Below are 18,668 nucleotides of genomic sequence, written 5' to 3' on the forward strand. Positions count from 1 at the left end.
AGCTCATGAAATTTTGCCATGCAGCAGAGGAGAGTGAAGCAAGGCCAGGGCCAGCATGAACAGAGCACCATGTCCCCATCAGGGCAGCTGCTGATACCTCTTCAGGGCTGTCCCCTCCAGAGCCACACTGAGAAGCTGCAGCAGGTTGAGAGGGAGGCGAACAAAACCAGCAAAGAACCAGAAAAGGCTCAAAGAAAAAGGTCTTGAGTGTTCAGTGGATATAAGTTTTTCATGATTAATCAAAGGTACTAAAACCTTTTCACCATGGAAAGGTAAGAGAGCCTGGTGAGCAGGGAGATAGGCAGAGGGAATGAGGAGATGGAAGAGGAATTAGGACAGCAATGGTTCTGGTCTGGCAGCCGGGTAAGAAGCCAGGAAGATCTCTTGAGACCATCGCTGAGATTGGTTTCTCCTTGCCCTATATGAGAGGACAGACAGGGTGGCTGGTGCAAGGCTCTCCATGAATGTGATGGCACCTGCAGACACAGGTGCATTCAACAAGAGCAAATATTCCACCTGAAGCAATGCATTGTGCTCTTCCCAGCTGCACACAGCAGAGCACACCAGCTCCAGGCAGAGCATCCTTGCTGAAGAAGAAGCATCCAAATAATCCTGCACAGGCAAACGGTCCAAATTCAATCTGTTTAAAAAAACAGAACCAAACCACCAGTCAATGGGTTACAACGCAGAGCAGAGCCAAAATTCCTCTTCAGTTCTTGTAGAAAAGGTTAAGGAGAAAGACAGGCTTCAGGAGCAGATCAAGGCTATTGACAGCTCCACTGTTCTGGGGTTAGGCTCTCCTGGGCAGAGGCACAGTGTCACCAATGCCCTCATAACAGAAATATTGCTTCCCTACCATACAGCTCTTATAGGATGGCATATGGGGGAGGGGGGGAAGGGGGGAAGGGGGGAAGACTTTGAAGCTAACTGCTGCTTTATTGGCTTGTTCATTGTTAACCAAGGGAGGGAAGGTGTCTGGGGGTGAGGAAAGGGTGCCAAGTTTCAAAGGGTAAGCTGGGTCAGTGCAATGAAGTGTGCCGTCACAACAGGAGCACAAAAGCAGCCTTGAGAAGGCGAGGATGACAATATTGGAGAAGACTAGGAAGGTGTTCAGGATTCGTAACAGTACCATAAGAGAGATGATGGCAGAAGCACTGGGAACATTCATCCTCATGGTAAGGAGGAGTCTGTGCATGTGTGTGCGTGTGTGTGTGCATGTTCAGCCATTTAAGGCAGTGATTTGTAAGGTCGGTGGTTTCCTGCCACATCCTCAGGGTTGCCCAGTGGTTGACTGCTACTGCTCACCCCTCTGCTTTAGTGGGGTGGCAGTTTCCTCACAGGCAGACCATCTGCCAAAAACCTTCTGGAGCAAAAAAGTAACGCGGGGAAAGGGTGATGGATGCTGGGAGAAAGTGAAGTAGGTTGGGATAGAATTAAAATATCACAGAATCATTTGGGTTGGGAAAGACCTTTCAGAGTTCAAGCATTAACCCAGCATTGTGGAGGCACCACTAAACCATGTCCCTAAGTGCCACATCTGTGTGCCTTTTAAATACCTCCAAGGTATTATATATATTTAATATCTGTAAACCTATCATTTCCCTGGGCAGCCTATTTCAACACTTGAAACCCCACTGGTGAACACAATTTTCCTAATATCCAATCTAATCCTTCCCTGGCACAACTTGAGGTAATTTCCTTTTGCCCTGTCACTTGCCACACGGGCAGTGCCCCCCAGCTACACCCTCCCATCAGGGAGCTGGAGAGAGTGATCAGGTCCTCCCTGAGCCTCCTTTTCTCCCGGCTCAACATTCCCAGCTCCTGCACCTGCTCTTCATCAGACTTGTACTCCTGTGGACCCTTCCCCAGCTCCACTGCCCTTCTCTGGACATGTTGCTTTTTCAGTTCTATTCTAGGAGAAAACTGAGGAAGAGTTTGGGAATTATATCAAAGAGTAGTGTCTACAATGCTTGTGCCACACCCCCTGAAGATCCCATACAGTGAATGGAGGCTTTTCCTCCAGCTGTGCCAGAGGTGTGGTGTAGTTTGGGGGGGTGGGGGTGTGGGGTGGGGTAAGGTGAGGGGGGGATCTGAACAGGTCTAGGGAACAGATCTGGACTCTTCTATCACTGACAGCTGCTGCAAAATAAAAACAGCGTTCATCCACCTTCCCCTCGGGGTTGCCAGAGTAATGAACTTTCTGGAGAAGTTCTCCAGGACCACAACCCACCATTAGGAAATGTAATTACAGGGTGTGAAGCACGCCAACATTTCACTTTTGATTTTCTTGCTGCCAATCGAACAGTGCTTATGTAAATCATACATAAACTGCCCCCTTGCCTGAGGGTTCTGTTTCACAAAGAAGTAATTAAGTGGGTTTGAGATCCTGGACTGCTTCAAAAATGTTTGGGTAAAGGATTAGGAAGTTTTTGCAGTCACTGTGGGGGGCTGGTAGGGGTGAAGTATCCACTGGGACGAGAGACTATGACCGTTTGATCAACAGAGCAGAACGAGATCCTCTGAAAGGGCCCCGTATCTATCTGTGCCACCCTGCTACACCTGGACTTAAGCCTGGGCTGAGACACTTTAGACTGGACAGAGGCTAGCATGCAAAGGCTGGGCATAACCTAAATAACTTGCATTTGGAGATTTAAAGAGGAAGAAATTAAGATTTGTGTAAGCATAGGGACCTTTTGACACAGCTTTCTGTACCAAGAAAGGCGCTCACTTCCAAGGGCAACAACTCCCTGTGCAGTGCATGGTTGCTTTTTATCATGTAATTTTGTACATCCAGCTCTTTGAATTTCACTCCCAGGTAGTTTTGCACCCATAGTAAGTCAGAGTACAGACATCTATGACTCCTCTGCAGCAGCTTAGCAAACCATTTTACTTTTTCCCTTCTCTGTAATTTGGTGGTAGAAGTTCCCAGGTGATAAAGAACAGCTTCAGGGTTGTCCTGGCAGGGAAGCAGTATGAGGTGGACACTTTACAATCTGAACAAGGCAGATTTTTCAGCCTGCAGTTCACACTGGCTCTTCCTTCACTGATCCATGCAAGGGAAGAAAGAAAAGGAGGGCACTGCACATGTGTCCCAACAAGAAAAGCAGCAACCAGCATCAGAATAAAGCATCCAGCACACAACTCTTCAGAAGCACCTCGGCCCTCAGTGCAACAGGCAGTGGTCTGGATGCACCTCCAGGATGCCTGAATGGCTGTTATTTGGACAATAACACTCCCAGGGCCTCTCAGCTTAATGGACAGGCAATATGGGTAAGAGAAACCCGGCAGCAGCAGGACTAAGCAGAGCAAGGACTAGGGAAGAAGGAATTAAAAGAAATGGTGTTTTGGAACTGTGAGGATACAGGAAGAAAACAGAAGTTTGTATCTGTGCTGAAAAACAGATTCTGTGTCCTATCTTGTGGGTTTTTTTCAGTGCTGTTTATGCACAGTCATGTCTCCTCCCCTGCAACCCTGTCTCTGCACCTGTGTGCTCTCCTGCAAAACCTGTGCCTTACATATTTGTTGTCTCTTGTATCTGGCTTCAGAAAAATCACAGATGAATATATAGAATTTGTGTAATTTGCAGATGTTAAGGGGACATCACAAACTGTTTCTGGGGAGTTTTGCCGAGGCAGAGTGAGAAGGGCTCACACTGTGGGGGCTGTAGCTCTGTGCAGAGAAGAGTGTGGTCTGTGCCTACAAGAGAGATAAGAGCAGCATCTCTGGGGACCAGGGTGATGTCTGGAAGCAATGAGGGTAAGCAGACACATGAGATAAAATCTGGATGCAGGCAGAATAGCCAGAAAAAAAAATCACAGTTCAACTTTACAAATCAAAGCAGAAGTTTATGCGTTGGAGAACATACTAACTTTCTTGTCTTTGAAATACATGTCACCTTGGATAAACATCAATGCAGTCCAAAGAACAGGATACACTTTCCAAACCCTCAGTGGTTTAGGAGACAGAAACTGTAATAAATTATGGTTGTATTAAAAATTCGGAGTATATAAGAAAGATATGTTTTGTAGAAACAAAACAAAATATAAAGCATGGAAAAGCCTCCCCCCCCAAGTGGGATGAGGCTTTCTGCCGAGGGGTTGCTGATTACCAGCAACGCCCAAGATAACTAACCAAAACCGGCCCATCAACCCAAACAAACACACAGGACACGGACCATCAGGAAAACAATGACACTGGCTCGGGAAATTATCTACCTCCGGATCCAAGCAACGCCCTGCGGATTCCAGTGGGTAGAGAAACTGATCAATCGAAAAGGACAAGTTCCAAAAGAAAAGCTTCGCCAGACTCAAACATCTCTGTGTCGAAAAAGCAATCAGGGAAAACAAAGGAGGAAACCCGGCCAAGATATTCATCGGCACCAACCCGGATTCCACCACCCTGTCATGAAAAACTTAACTTTGCAACACACAGAGTCTCCTTTGCATGAGAGGAGACTCTGGCCGGACACAAAAATAATGTCATCATTCTAGGGCAGGAAATCCATTCACTGGACAATCAAGGACACTTGGTGAATGGAACTTGCCTGGAATTTTGGCCTGAGGACTTAAAAATCCTATAAAACCCCAATCCTGAGGATGCTCAGACGTGGATTTGGGAAACCTATACCTCCGGTGTAGACCCCTGTCCACCCAGCGCTGCGCTGTTCTTTTTATTGTGGGTTTTTATCGCTGTTTCTGTTTATTATTGTTTTTTAATAAATTTCTCTTTGATTTTATCCCAAAATTGCCTTTGCATTTATAACAGAAACCTCAAGAGATGCCTTGTCCTTCTCCAGATTTCAGCATTAAGAGCATGCAAAGAACTGATTTTTCCACTCTTGCCACATCAAAAGCATGAAATAGAATTCTCTCAGGACAGAGCAATGTCTTGAATAAGTGTTTTCCTGTTGGAGTGTTTACCTTTAGTTCGTTTTTTTTTTTTCCACTGGTTCTCCTTTAGCCACTAAAAAAACACTGAAGCTTTGGCTGTTTCCAAACTGAAAATATATGTGTTGGACAGAAAAGTTAAACCAGAATTTCCTTTCTTGTCTTTAGCTGGAATGTTACCAAAATTAGAGTTGAGTTTGGTAAATAGCTGTGTGCTGCCCAAACCACAGATTTAGTCAATAAATTGCACACCAGGAAAGGAAGGACAGTAAGAATTTGCACACCCTCCTTCCATCCATCTTTGAGGTTATGTCCCAGTGGTCCATGGTGATGCTCCCCCAGTTCATGTCCCTGGTTTCAGGCAGAGGCAGCTGCAGTGTGGCTGTGTGAATGACCCCCACTGAGCCCCAGCTCTTGGTGTGAGTGTTTGGGGTTTGTCTATCCATACCCAACTGTAATCAGAGTGCCTAGTTTTGTTTGATGGGTACCAATCTCAGGTATCACTTCAATTTTTGCAGGGCAAGGTTGTTCTTTGTCTTTTGACCATGGTCATCTTAGAGACTTCCTGTCTTTGGGACCTCATTACTTTTGCAGAAAAAATAGCAAAGAACCCAATCTACTACAGCAACAATACTTTTAACACTCCTTTCTCTCTTTTGTTTTACACAGGTTTTTGGCTTATCTTCTGTGGCACAAGTGGTATTGGGAAAAGGAAACAATGGTCAGTATCTGAGCATCAATCTGGCATTTGGGATTGGTACTACCTTGGGCGTCTATGCGGCTGGAGGAGTATCTGGTGAGCAGCACTCATATCAGACATATCCATGTTCCATAAAGGCCATGTGCATTGTGGACAGGAATGGAGGGGTGTGTCATGGCATTGGAAGTGCCCTCACCTGAAAAAAAGCAGTCCTAGAGTCCCTAGACAAGCAAAGCAGGAGAGGCCAGGGACGAGGCTTGCTCAGCGTACGTACAGAATACTGACCCCAAACTTGTGTTCTGAGCTGTGACCAGGCAAATGGGACAGGGAGAAGGAAGTGTGGCCAGCCCCTTCTGTTGTGGCCAACAGAGCCAGGTTTCAGCAGCTCCCCCATTTGGGACATGCCAGCATGGCCCAAGGAGACAGGGAGCTCCCAAAACCTGCGGCTGATACGGCCATGGGGAAGTAAATAATTTATTGCAAAGGAGAGCTTACTGCTGATGCTGCAAAAGGAATGGTATGCACATTTTCTCCCTATCACTTACACCCATGCACAAATGCCTCACATGAACTCAGGAAGTGAGTGGTGTCTCGGGACCATGGGGTGGCATCCCTCAAATGACAACCTTTGCCTTCTGCAATTTCTGCATTAATTTGCTGTCTTGGTTCTAGAAGACAGGTGTCTGCTAGGGAGAGCAGGAGCTTCCCTTGGGATGAAAGAATGTAGACCCCCTCCCTCCGAATTATTATAATTTTGAAATCAAGGGGCTTTCAGGCAGAGATCTGGGGATAGGAATAACAGTTCTTTACTAGTATAACCAGGCAAACAAACAACAATAACTACAGCATTAACAAGAACACAGAACCAGGGACCCCGGGACAGCTTTCTCGGCTGAGATGGGATGGAGGAGAGGCTTTGTTTTCACAAACCCCCTCGGGCGGGCAGTGCCGGTGCTCCTGCAGGGCTCTGAGGAACACTCAGCTGGAACAGCAGGGATGAGCTGAGATCCTGGGCTGGTGGATGAGGTGGATCAGCAGCTCCGTGGCGGTGGCTGCCACACGTCCCGGCAGGACAGGGGGTGCAAGGCCACCAACAAAGAGGGAAGAAGGAGAAGAAGCAGCAGCTCCGTCTGGGTGATGGTGAAAATTCCCTTCTCCCCACCGCAGCAGCTCCGTGACCCAGCAAAACGAATGTCTTTTCCCGAAGCCAAAGAAAGCCAGCCAAAAACTGTCCCCACCCTCCTTTCCTGCCCCCTTCCCCCCCTGGGCCCGGCCACTCTTTGTCCTTTATCAATCACCCACTAAATACCCACAGTTAGGTTGTCTCCGCAGCTAATGGGTAAAAATTCCATGGGCAGGCCAGAATGACAAAACAAAAAAAAGGACACCTAACCCTCAACATTTGCACCAAGAGAAAACTTTAATGGCCCTAATGGGCAGAAAATTAAAGCAACTCCTTGCTCTTGAACTGTTGGAGTAGACAGAGGTCCAAACCTGGGGCTGGCTTGGAAAGGAAAATTTTCCACATGAGCAGTCAGGAGCAGTTAGCTCTTGATTTTCTTGTCCTTTTGGAGCTGGTGGAAACAGCCTGGGGAAAGTGGACTGAGGAAAGTATGTCGTGTAATCCCAAGTGACTTGTGAGAAGGAGCTGATCTGTTGAGGCCAGAGGGCAGTACAGAAGGGATCTCAGCTCCGCCAGCAAGAGCATTGTTACAAAACAAATTTCATACCTTCCTGACATAGTAATTTAGCTTCATCTGTGTGACAAGATGCTTTTTATGATCTTTGAAAGGGCTGGCCATACCCACAAAAGAGCAGAGGGTCTAAGAAGTGATCTGCCCCCATTCCAGTTGTGGTTGTTGGACTGTAGCAGGTGGTATGTGCACTTCCACTTCACTCTGCCCTGTTTGATGAAATGATGGGTGTCTGGGTCTTACCCCTTTTGGAGTATGAAGTACAAGATGGTCATGAAGACTGGAATGTTTACTGACCCTCAAAGTTTCCTATTAGGCAGGAAAAATAAATATTTTCTTTAGACTCCTGGGGACACAAGGCCTGGAGAACACATGTGGTTTGCACCAAGGGCATGAGATCCAGACCCATTTAGTCTTCAAAAGCACCACTGTGATACCAGCCTTCTCCAAAGAAAGTGTCCCATCAAAACACAGGTTCTCATCTACCTGCAGCTACTCAAAATCTGCTGAAGTACGGGCTCTATTTAAGCTCAGCAGGGAGAAGCTCATTGAGAGTCTCATAAGGGAAACTCATGCCATCACAAGAGAGGTATATCTGACAGGTGAGATGACCAATTCTCTGGAGGCAGTGTGTGGTCTACAGAATTTTTAGAAGGCTAGCTAGGAGCTCTTTGACCAGCATGCCTCATCTGTGGAGAGAGAAAGGTGTTTCTAGAGGACATGAAGTATAGAAGGGTTTGAATATTAAACAGAGCAACTGGACGTTCATGAGGCAAAGCCTTTATTTTGGAGTTTTCTACCCTTTTTTAAAAGGTTTTCTGATCCAGGTTACCCTGACTGGTTGAAGGAACAACACCTCCCTCATCCCATTGGTGGGACAAGAGAGAAAATACTCTGAGAACATCCGTGTCTTGTTTTGGGAAAGCAAAACCTTACTGACACAAACAGTCCTTGAGAAAGACAGTTACCAAAGGCTTTCCCTTGGTAACAATCAGCCCCTGAGAGCTTGAAATTCTCACAGGTTCAGAATTGTGTCCACATCTCACCCTTTTTTCCTATTAAAAAAAAAGAAAAAAAAAGAAAAATAAGCAAGATGCTTAACACCTGCTCGTAGTGGAACCGTCTGAGCGATCACTCGCATTTTCTGCATCTGTGTCATCACTTGAAGGTTCCTCCACTTGATGACCTTCATTCTGGTCACGGCCTGTGGTTTGCCTGTTGGCTCAGTTCTGCCTTTGTGATTGCAGGTCAGGACGGACACTCTTTGTAGGTACTCGGTGCACCCCAGTATCTGTGGATACACATGCATACCCATGACCCGAAGCTGTAAGTTCAAACGGGCCTTTCCACTGCTTGGTGGTTAAATTTCACACCTGAACTTTCGCTCAGGGCTGATGTGTCTCTCTAGAAGCCTGTAAAGAAAGGTTCAAGATGACTGGGTTATTTGAATTCTGTGGCACCATAAGGTGATTAATCGTATACAAAAGTTTTGCCAATCGACTTTGCAGGGTTTCATCCTGCAGTCCCTGTTTTTGTTTTTGAAGAACCTGCTTCAGAGTACCATGAGCACGTTCAACAATGGCTTGGCCCATTGGAGAATGCCAAATGCCGAATGCCGAATTTGTGTGAAACCCCACAATTGCATAAACTGCCACACTTTCTGTGAGGTGTAAGCAGGGCCATAATTGGTTTTCACAGTAGAAGGTATCCCGAGTACGGCAAAAGCCTGCCTCCAATGGGCAATGACATTGCACGTTTTTCCTCCAATGTGAGCAGATGCCCACATTGCAGAGGAGAAAGTGTCAACAGACACATACTTGTCAACATGCACATACTTGACCCTGCTGAATTCAGCAATTTGGTTAACATCTGCCAAATTTCCTAGGCCTTGAGACCTCTGGGGTGTACGCCCGTCCGTAAAGGCAGAGCAAGTGCGTGACAGTCATCACAGGAATTGACAATGTCACTAGCCTCAGTTGGAGTCAAATGAAACTGCTTTGGCAATGTATGTGCATTTTGATGAAAGAATCCATGTGATGCTCTGGCCTATGCTAGCACATCAGGCTGAGGTGCTACCCATGCAGGGGTAGCCAATTTGTCAGCCCTGGCATCATCTTATGCTATGAAATCTGGCAGACTGGTATAGCTTGTACCTTGAAATTTGAAATCTTAAAAGGTAACTGCATTTTCTTTTTGGAGGGACCATTGGGTTTCCCAGATGGGTTCGTCCCCACGCCCCTGTAAGGGAGGCGTGGGGCACTGTGTGCCTTTTGTTGTAGTGGTCCCCATTAAAAATACATCCGGATCCAAACCCCCCAAGCCGCCAGTACATCCCGCCCCCAGAGGTTAGCAGTAGCTGTGGTGACCCAAGTCCAAACCATAACAGACTGTCCCTCTGAGTTCGTGATCAGCACAGGCTGCTGGCTGACAAAACATTTGGCCATTCCCCCCAATCCTGTGACAGGTGACTCCACAGGATCCAGAGGCCACTCTGGAGGCCACACAGATGAGGCAAGGATGGTGACGTTGGCACCTGTATCAATCAGGCCTTGCAGGTGGATCTCTGGTGGGGTGGTGCCACGGAGGCACAGGGTACTCCACATCTCAGGCCTTTCATCAGTCAGGCTTGCAGTCCAGTACACCTGAGGTGATCCAGTTGATTCAAAGCAAACATCCCCTCGACACTGGCTCACAGCCCTGGAAACAGAACTTGAAAGGCACAAGTTGAGCAATGTGTGTTTTCTCGGTAATGGTGAGGGGAGGGGTGGGTGTGGAAACTATAGCAGAAATCTGTCCTGAATAATCATCATCAATAAGTCCCAGATGCACAATGATACCCTGAAGGGTGGCACTTGACCTTCCCATTAGGAGGGCACTTTTACCCTCCCCCAAGGGTCCAAAGGCATCCAAAGGAACTCTATGCACTTTGCAAGAGTTCAGGACTATTGCTGCTGCTGTACAGACATCAAGTCTGGCTGAGTCATGGGTGTTGGCCACAAGCTGGCTGGGTAAGCCTGCATCAGCTTCAGGACCTGGGGAAAGGCTTATGTCTGAACGCATTTCTCTGAGGCGCTCTTTATAGCTTTGCATTTCCCTGATCTGCCAAAGGCTGGCCCTTAGCATCAAACTTTGCTGTGCTCTGCAACGTGCAAACTTTGCAAACTTTGTGCTCTGCAGTGTGGTTTGGCTTTCCACACTGACCGCACAGAATTGAGGGAGCTTTCCTTTTGTGCTTGTTTCCCCTGCTTTTTGGTGGCTTGTGCTGTCACCTGCTTCTGCTGCTTACCCTTTGGTCCTTTTGAGGATGCTGGTAAGGCAGTAGCCAAGGCAGCCATCTTATAATCTGTGGTGCCTACAAGGCCACAGCCCTGAACCATCTCTGGTGAAGATGGATCACCTGGGAGAGCCTCTATTACCCTCCTACAGTCATCACTGGCATTGCTTCTTGCCAACTGTGTGACCAGTAGCCTTCTCAAGTCAGGGTCGTCCACCTGCTTCTCCAAAGATGCAGAGAGTTTTTCAACAAACTGTATATAAGGTTCCTTAGTCCCTTGGACTATAATAGCAAACTTCTGCTTTGGAGCTGACAACTCTATGGTTTTAATCAGGGTTGCAATGCCTGTCTTCTGGCACTGATCCAGCATCTGTGGGTGGAACGTAACCTGGAAATCAGGGTCAGAAAAATTTCCAACACTTGTCAACAGATCACTTCCAACCTCATACCTAGGGTCATGGTGAGACAACTATTACATCCAGCTACTTTCGTGGCAAACTGACTCCAGTTGGCTTCAAAGACTTCAAATTGGACAGACTGAAATAACACTTGAGCAAGGTGCTTAATGTCATTAATGGCAGTGACTCAGAGTTAATAATGCAAATCATCTGCATTACCTCCGGAGACCCCAGTCCATATTTTGCAACCTTGTCTCTAATGCCCATCACAGCTTTAGTGGATATAACTTGATGCATATTAGGCAGCCCTGTTTGAGGATTTTCCTTAACCACCGGAAAAGCATGAAGATCTCCTTGTGAGGTCACAGTATCTTTTTGATCTTGCTCCTTAGATGTCACAGGAACACAGACAGGCACCTGGCTGGAGCTTGCCTCTCCTGTACCAGACTGTTCTTAGCAGAATCTGAAAAATCAGGAAAACTATCTCCAGTTCCCCTAAATCGTTCAAGGAGCTCCCAATCTCCCACCTCCAAGGCTTTTTCTTTGACCTTGTCCCAAAACCGTCTGGGATCTCTGGGATGCACTGTGACCTGGCATGGGGGCAGTGTCCAATGGGCGCTGGAGTTGGGACCGTCTCCACGTCCTCCACTCCGAGCAGAGACTTGCCCCGAAGAGCCAGCGTCACTGCGAGCCCCTTTTGTAAATAAGGGATGTTCAGACGCCCCTGCTCCGACACCCAGGGTACCCGGGGAGGCGGCCCCCATGCCGCCAGCCGCCGGATCTGGGGCAGCTCTGGCGTTCGAGTCCTGCTTGCAGGAGGGACGGGGCACGGGGAGGGCGGTGGAGCTCACAAGAGCTGTGGCGCCGTTCCTGTGGGCAGCGTCACCCCTGGCAGCCCCTGGCGCCGCCACACTGGCGGTGGGGCCCGGGAGAGCCTGGGTCCAACAGAGGACCTGTGCTGGCTGCGGTGGCCGCTGTGCCGCTTGCAGGGGTGCTGCAGAGGATCGCAGTGGTGGCCGAGCCGCCGTGCGGTCCATAGCCAAGCCAGGGCCCCCTCCTCCGCCTGCGAGGGGAGCGGAGCCCATCCCGTCACCCCCTGTGGGCGCGGCGGCCGGAGCTGCGCCACTGTTGCCGCCTGGGCCGCACCGCCGCCCCCTTCCGAATGAAGGAGCTCTGTGGGCGGCAGCGGCGAACCAGTCCACACAGGTTAGAGTTGGGCCACACCATCTCCTTCGGGCATTAAATCGATCAATTGCCTGACTGCGCCGGCCGGACCCGAATCTCCTGCTTCCCCCTCCCGCCGCTCACCCATCCCGTGTGACTCGGACAAAAGAGCACCCACCCCCAGGCTGGACTCGCAAGGGGATGGGGTTGGGGAAAATATTCCCTCTAGGCAGTTCTGGTCCAAGTTCGATGCTGTCTCCCGTGAGTTATGCACCAGCAGAGCGGCTTCTGGAGCAGACCAGTCTCCTCCTTCAGACCCAACCTCTGAGACATCGTAAGACAAGGCTCTGGAGCTCATGGCTTCTGTTACAATCATGAATCTCTTCCAAGAGAGGAGCAATTTTGCTTTCTTACCAACAGCACCAGTTGGTATAAGGCATCACCTAAGCTCTGCCAACGATTTTTCAACAGTGCATCAGCGGCAGTTGGAAAAAATCCATGTTCTTTCCCGCATAAACATAAAGCATTAATATCTGCTTCAGAAATGTCCAGATCCTGTCTGTAGAGAATGTCCAACCATAAATCCAGGACGATCTCCTCTTCTGGGGCTAAAGCAGCCACTGGCATGCTTTCAGCTCACTGGGAAGAATTCTCCAGCAAAAGGAAAAAATGGCAGGCAAAACCCACTGGACTGAAAAAAAACCCCATTTTTCTAGGGCGGGTCGGGGTGATTTTACCTCTCCTTGGTTGCCACAGTCTTGATGCTGAATCCCCATTGGGCACCAGACGTCGCTACAGGACATGAAGTATAAAGTGAAGGGTTTGAATATTACACACAGCAACCGGAGGTTCACGAGGCAAAGCCTTTATTTCGGGGTTTTCTACCTTTTCTTATAAGGTGTTCCGATTCAGGTTACCCTGACTGGTTGAAGGAGCAACACCTCCCTCATCCCATTGGTGGGACAAGAGAGAAAATACTCTCAGAACATCTGTGTCTTGTTTTGGGAAAGTAAAACCTTATTGGCAGAAACAGTCCTTGAGAAAGACAGTTCCCAAAAACTTTCCCTTGGGAACAATCAGTCCTTGAGAGCTAGAAATTCTCTCAGGTTCAGAAATCATGTCCACAGAAAGGTTCATTTTGTGTCTGTGCAGGAGTAAGACCCTGACCTGAGAGATTCTTGCTGTTCTGGGTCAGTGTCTGGGTGACTGCTGTGGGGAATGGGGCACAGAACCAAAGAATAATTTGGGTTAGAAGAGGTCTTTCAAGCTCATCCAGTCCAACTGGCCTGCAATGAGCAGAAACATCAACTAGAGCAGATTGCTCAGAGCCCTGTCCCATCTGGCTTTGAATGTTTTTAGGGATGGTGCATCTACCACATCACATGTTCCAAAACAGCTGCATCAGTGTTGAGGCCTCTCTTTTTCTGTGATTTTTGCAGGAGCTCATCTGAATGCCGCCATCACCATTACACAATGCGTTTTAGGGAATATCTCCTGGACAACACTTACAGCTTATATAATCGGCCAGTTCCTGGGTTCCTTTATGGCAGCAGCCACCGTCTTTGCTGTCTACTATGGTAGGGTTGTGTCTTTTATCACAGAGGTTGTTGTAAGGATAATTTGAGTCAGCTCACAGTGTTGTCAATGTATGTCCTTTTACAGCACCCAGCATGATTTCTGGGTGAGGAAGGCAAGTTCCTGGCTTGTGGGACAGAGCACAGATCAAGTTCAGAGCAGGTCCCAGATATACCTCTGGGAAGGACACAGAGCTCCTGGAGAGCTGGGCATTCCCACTTCCAAGAGCTGTCTTCAGCAGAACAGTAGCTGCATTTTGTCAGCATTTTGTTTTCAGGTCTGCAGGGGCTTTATTTACATGGACTACCATGAATTAGGTGCCTCTGGAGCTCTGGGGGCCTCTGATGCTCTGTGGAACACAGGTTCGCAGCCATGGGGGGTTTTGAGCTGTGAGCAGAGGATCCACCACCCGTTGCCTCTAGCATGTCTCGGTCTCTGAGGGCCAGAGGGTTGGAGGCCTCCAGTGTATCCAGACCATCCAGGCTACCCTGGGCTCCTAGAGCAGGGACAGGGAGCTGGCAGGTATAAGGAAGTGACTTCAGACCAAAGTCTGTGCGTAACAGATATTGGTGAGGTCATGATCTGTGAGGAGTGTGTCACCTCCATCACATCTTCCACTGCCTCCCTTCTCCCAGATGTCTGTGCTGGCTGCAACAGGTGGACTTGTGTGTGTGTCCTGTGGGATGAATGCTGTGCTAACTTCCATAATTACCACTTCTCCTAGATGCTATTTATGACTACACCCAAGGAAACCTTACAGTGTCAGGACCAACTGCCACAGCGATGATCTTCTCTACTTACCCTGCTCCCAATGTATCCTTGCAGGGAGCCTTCTTCACAGAGGTCAGTGGGAATGGCCGTGGTGTGCTAGGAGAAGGTGGGTGGTTACAGGTGCTGCTGCAGGGCTGCTACAGGCCCCCACAGCCCTACATGCACAGACACAACCACTACCTCTTTTCCCAAGGAGCCCAGCATCCAGGCAAGCACCTGAAAGGTAAGATCCAAATCACCTTGGTGGTTGGGCAAGCCTAAAGGGTTTGGCCTAAAGCCTAATACATGTAGGCTGCTCCGCAGCTTGGTTCAGGGGCTCTCCAGACACCTTCCCTGCATGCCATGCATGCAGTGAGAAGTGAGAAGTTGAGCTATATCACTGGCCATCTCCTCTGGGTTCAGGGCTGAGCTGTTCCTTCCCTATTTGGATTCTATACCCCACTCCATGCTCCTTGGCAGCTGTGCTGCCCCTCCCCAGCACAGAGAGCCTGGGATTGTCTCCACATCTGGCACAGCCTGGACTGAACCTCTGTGTTTGAACAGATCCATTGAGGCCGTGTGCAATGGATTCCCAGCTTACAGCACAGTGTCCAGATTCCCAGAAATAGGAAAGGGATTCTTCAGGGGATGAGGGGCACTAGGACACCACAGAAGGAAGATTCACTTCCAAGGCAAATCTTTGGAAGCCTGTGATTTGGACTCCTGCCTGGGCATGACAAAGAGGATGGTGGAAGAGCCTAGAGGTGGGGAGTGGATCCCTTCAGCCTCCTGTGGACCAGGCAGTGTCCATGATCCACAAGAAAGTAAATTAGAATGACAGTGCCTTGCCAAAAGCTGCAGTTTCTGGTTTTGCTGGTGTCTGTGCAAGCAGTTCAAGTCTCTCCAGCTGCATTTCCTGAAGCATAAAGGGACAGGTGTCATCACCTCTATCAAAACTGTGCTTCTTGATGTCCTGGGCACTGCAAATCTACAAATATCAGCTATGTAGTCACTGATGGGAAATTCAGTTTCCCAGGTGAGAATCTGATATCTGCAATCAGGCTGTACAAAACATCACTTCCTCTAGGGATGATCAAGTTTGTCTCGTGAGCAGTTTGATATGGCTCTGCTTCTGTCAGATAGAATGTACATAAAATAACCCATTTCCCTGACTTGAAAGATAGAGATGACATTGATGAGGAATTTGTATCAGTCTCAGTGATGAGGTTTTTGCTGAGAAAAGAATTTTCTTCAGTCCACTTGTGAGGAGAGAATAATATTTGGGTCCCTCCTACCTTGATTAGACCATGAATTTCATCTGCTTTCATTCTGGGAAGTCTTTCCTGCTCTCCTGAGCAGGATCTTCCAACATTCCCCATTCTCTATCCTGACCCTTTTCTGTTCCTGCAGTTTACAGCGACAGTTTTGCTGATCCTGGGTGTTCTAGTCATCCATGATGAGAAAAACAACGCGGCCATCAAAGGTGCTCAGCCCATGCTCACGGGTATGCTGGTCCTGGGCATTGGTCTGGGAATGGGGCTGAACACAGGCTATGCCATAAACCCCTCCAGGGACCTGCCCCCCCGGATCTTCACGGCAATTGCTGGCTGGGGAACGGCCGTCTTCACGTGAGTGAATGTTTTGCTCTTAGCTTGCTCAGCTTGCCAGGGGAGGAGATAAGCACAAGATAAAATGTGTCATGAAGCCTTTTTTCTTTGGACCAAGTGATGGTATCAGTACAGAGTGTGAGGGTTGTGCCTACAGGAGCCTTGTTCATTATGTACACAAAATTTGGAGTACATTTATTCTCTGGTATGGGATTCACCTTGACACTCAGATACCTCAGTTTGGGCACCAGATTGTCTGCCTGTTCACTGGAGATCCAGCTGGTTTTTGCAGTGAGCAGAAAGCCAGAATGCAGCTCACCTGAATGCAGGTGGATTGCTGAACAGGTTGCCTAAATTTTGAGTCTGAATTTGGACACGAAACCTTGCCCTACTCTATCTAGTAAGATGGTGTCATGTTACGGCTTTTCCTCTGGTGAGATCATTACCAGAGTCTCCTGTCCCAGATGCCCATTTTCCTTAAATTCCCAGAAAATATATTTGAGAGCTTGGTAGAGGAGTCACAGATTTTATTGGAAACAGGGAGGCAAAATGCTTATATGAGTCTGAGAGTCCAACTCATTGAGACCACACAGCCCATTTCTTTAGAAGAACAAGAAACCTGCAGAATGGAGCTACCTTTACATGCTGATGGGGAAAATGACCTTCCCTCCAGCAGTTACGTGGGGGGACAGAAAATTCGTCTAAGCCACCTGTAGGCTTAGTGGCTGCAGTGGGACAGACTCTGCTCACACAGCTCACTCCTTCCCCAGCAGGATGTGGTGGCAGGGCAGTGGTTCCAGTCTAGCTCACCAGCTGCCTCTTCTGTGTTTCATTTTAGGGCTGACCATTCCTGGTGGTGGGTCCCAGTCACAGCTCCAATTCTGGGATGTCTTTTTGGTGTTTTCATCTACAAACTCTGCATTGACTTTCACAACCACCCTGGCCATGAAACTGAACACGAGAAAGAACAGGCAGACATGGAGACTTCAAGACTGTGACAGCCATGTGCTGTGATGACACATGTGAAGGGCACAGCTGTTTGTCCACCTTTTAGGTGGACAGATGAGGGACTAGATTTCAGTAAACCTACTCTGCTTAAACAGACAAACTTGGTATCTAAGATATTGAGCAGACCTGTGTAGGGGTAGACCTGACTGTGACCTGAAGAAATGATTTAATCTCTCTGTGAAAAAATTTACAAAAAACACCAACCCCAAAAACCAAAAAACCCCAAAACAAAACTCAACCCTCAATCATCATATCCTGAAGAAAAACAAAGCAGAGCTACAAGTCTCCAGATATGTACCTATTCATATAAATCAAAATACAGGCATCAACAGTGGCAGATACATGATTTAGTTAATTAACACAGAAATATTTATCTGGAATATTCCTTGGTAAGAGGCACCAGTGGCCTAGGCTTGCTTAATGTGCATATTTGTCACCCTAACAAACACCTAGTTTGGAACAGCACAAAAGAGAGAACAAGGACAATCTAAAATAGAAACATGAACCTGTCGGGTTGTTTGGGGTTTTTTATGCGTTGTTTTTTTTTTTGTTTGTTTTTGTTTTTTGATCTGAACATTCAGGAAGCATTAAAAATTTACTAAACTAAACTACAGGGTCTCCTGAATCCTGCCACAGTTCTTCTGGAACACGCTGGCATCAAAGAACCATGAGTGTACTGACACTCTAGAGTTGAACTACACCAACTACCACCACAAGAAAGAAGTCAGAGAAATTCTGTGACAGCGTCTCCAAAAACCTGAACAAACTGCCCTCCCCTTTATTTTTTTTCTACTCTGAATGCATGAGAAATGTAAGAGGTTGCCCCTCTGCTGCAGGAATTCTGCTACCTCCAGCTGAATGAGGAAGTGAGCCTGCAACAGCCTTTTAAGTTTGAGGTGTCACTGGATTAAAAGCAGAACACTATCAGTAGCTGGCTGTTCTCACGAGGGTGACAACAGTCTTACCTTTTCTAGCAAGTGCTTACACAAGTATGGTACATATGTCAAGCACACTACTGCAGTCCCTAGGCTGGGTGCCATGAATAAACAATGTGGAGATCTCCAAGAGTAGGAAGAGACAGAACATCACTACTGCAAAGAATTCCAGAAAAGGGCTGGAAATGGCTGGTTTCAACGATCATTCCCATCCCAATATTGAAAGTATAACTGAGGTATTGCTAGGACATGGGGTGGGGTTGGGTGGGAAGTACTGACATGTGTGCTTTCTCATTAGAGCTCACTTTTTATCAGTAGAGGAGCTACAACAGATCTTCACGTGTCTCAAAATGCACATGGGCTTGAGAGGGTGCATTAGAGGATTTCTTGTCATCTGGGGATGGCAGAGTGGCTGCCAGGCAATGCAGCAACGGCATTTGAAGGTGGGCCCTTGGCAGTGCTGGAAGCAGCAAAACACACCTGAGAAGGGGCTGATGGCTACAGAGATTGTAGGACAGAAGTAGAACAGCTGCCACACACTTTAGTCTTTTGGCCTGTGTGAAATAAACTGGAAATTTCTGAGTAGCTCAAGAGGGATTAGCTAAAAGCACTGCAACCCATCCCTTCTCAGTTAGATATTCTCTAATGCATTAAAAAAATACCCCAAACAATCTGTC

The 18,668-nt window shown here is 47.8% G+C and overlaps 1 protein-coding gene across 1 annotated transcript; it reads left to right on the top strand.

Moving 5' to 3' along the window:
• The first annotated feature begins 673 nt into the window (after window positions 1-673).
• On the top strand, window positions 674-18,570 carry LOC131572667 (aquaporin-7-like). Its single transcript, XM_058825925.1, has 7 exons — window positions 674-789; window positions 1,034-1,175; window positions 5,556-5,682; window positions 13,556-13,693; window positions 14,416-14,534; window positions 15,852-16,069; window positions 16,887-18,570. Exons 1-7 carry the CDS (start codon window positions 674-676, stop codon window positions 17,044-17,046), a joined length of 1,020 nt encoding a protein of 339 aa, XP_058681908.1. The 3' UTR covers window positions 17,047-18,570.
• Window positions 18,571-18,668: the final 98 nt, after the last annotated feature.

This window comes from Poecile atricapillus, chromosome Z, assembly GCF_030490865.1.
Source record: "Poecile atricapillus isolate bPoeAtr1 chromosome Z, bPoeAtr1.hap1, whole genome shotgun sequence".
NCBI classification, from domain to species: domain Eukaryota; kingdom Metazoa; phylum Chordata; class Aves; order Passeriformes; family Paridae; genus Poecile; species Poecile atricapillus.

Excerpts from the sequence above, each read along its gene's own strand:
- LOC131572667 (XM_058825925.1), top strand. The coding sequence starts at position 674 with ATGGGTTACAACGCAGAGCAGAGCCAAAATTCCTCTTCAGTTCTTGTA. Across the intron at positions 13,694-14,415 it reads CGTCTTTGCTGTCTACTATG|ATGCTATTTATGACTACACC; the intron begins GTAGGGTTGTGT and ends CACTTCTCCTAG. Across the intron at positions 14,535-15,851 it reads AGGGAGCCTTCTTCACAGAG|TTTACAGCGACAGTTTTGCT; the intron begins GTCAGTGGGAAT and ends CTGTTCCTGCAG.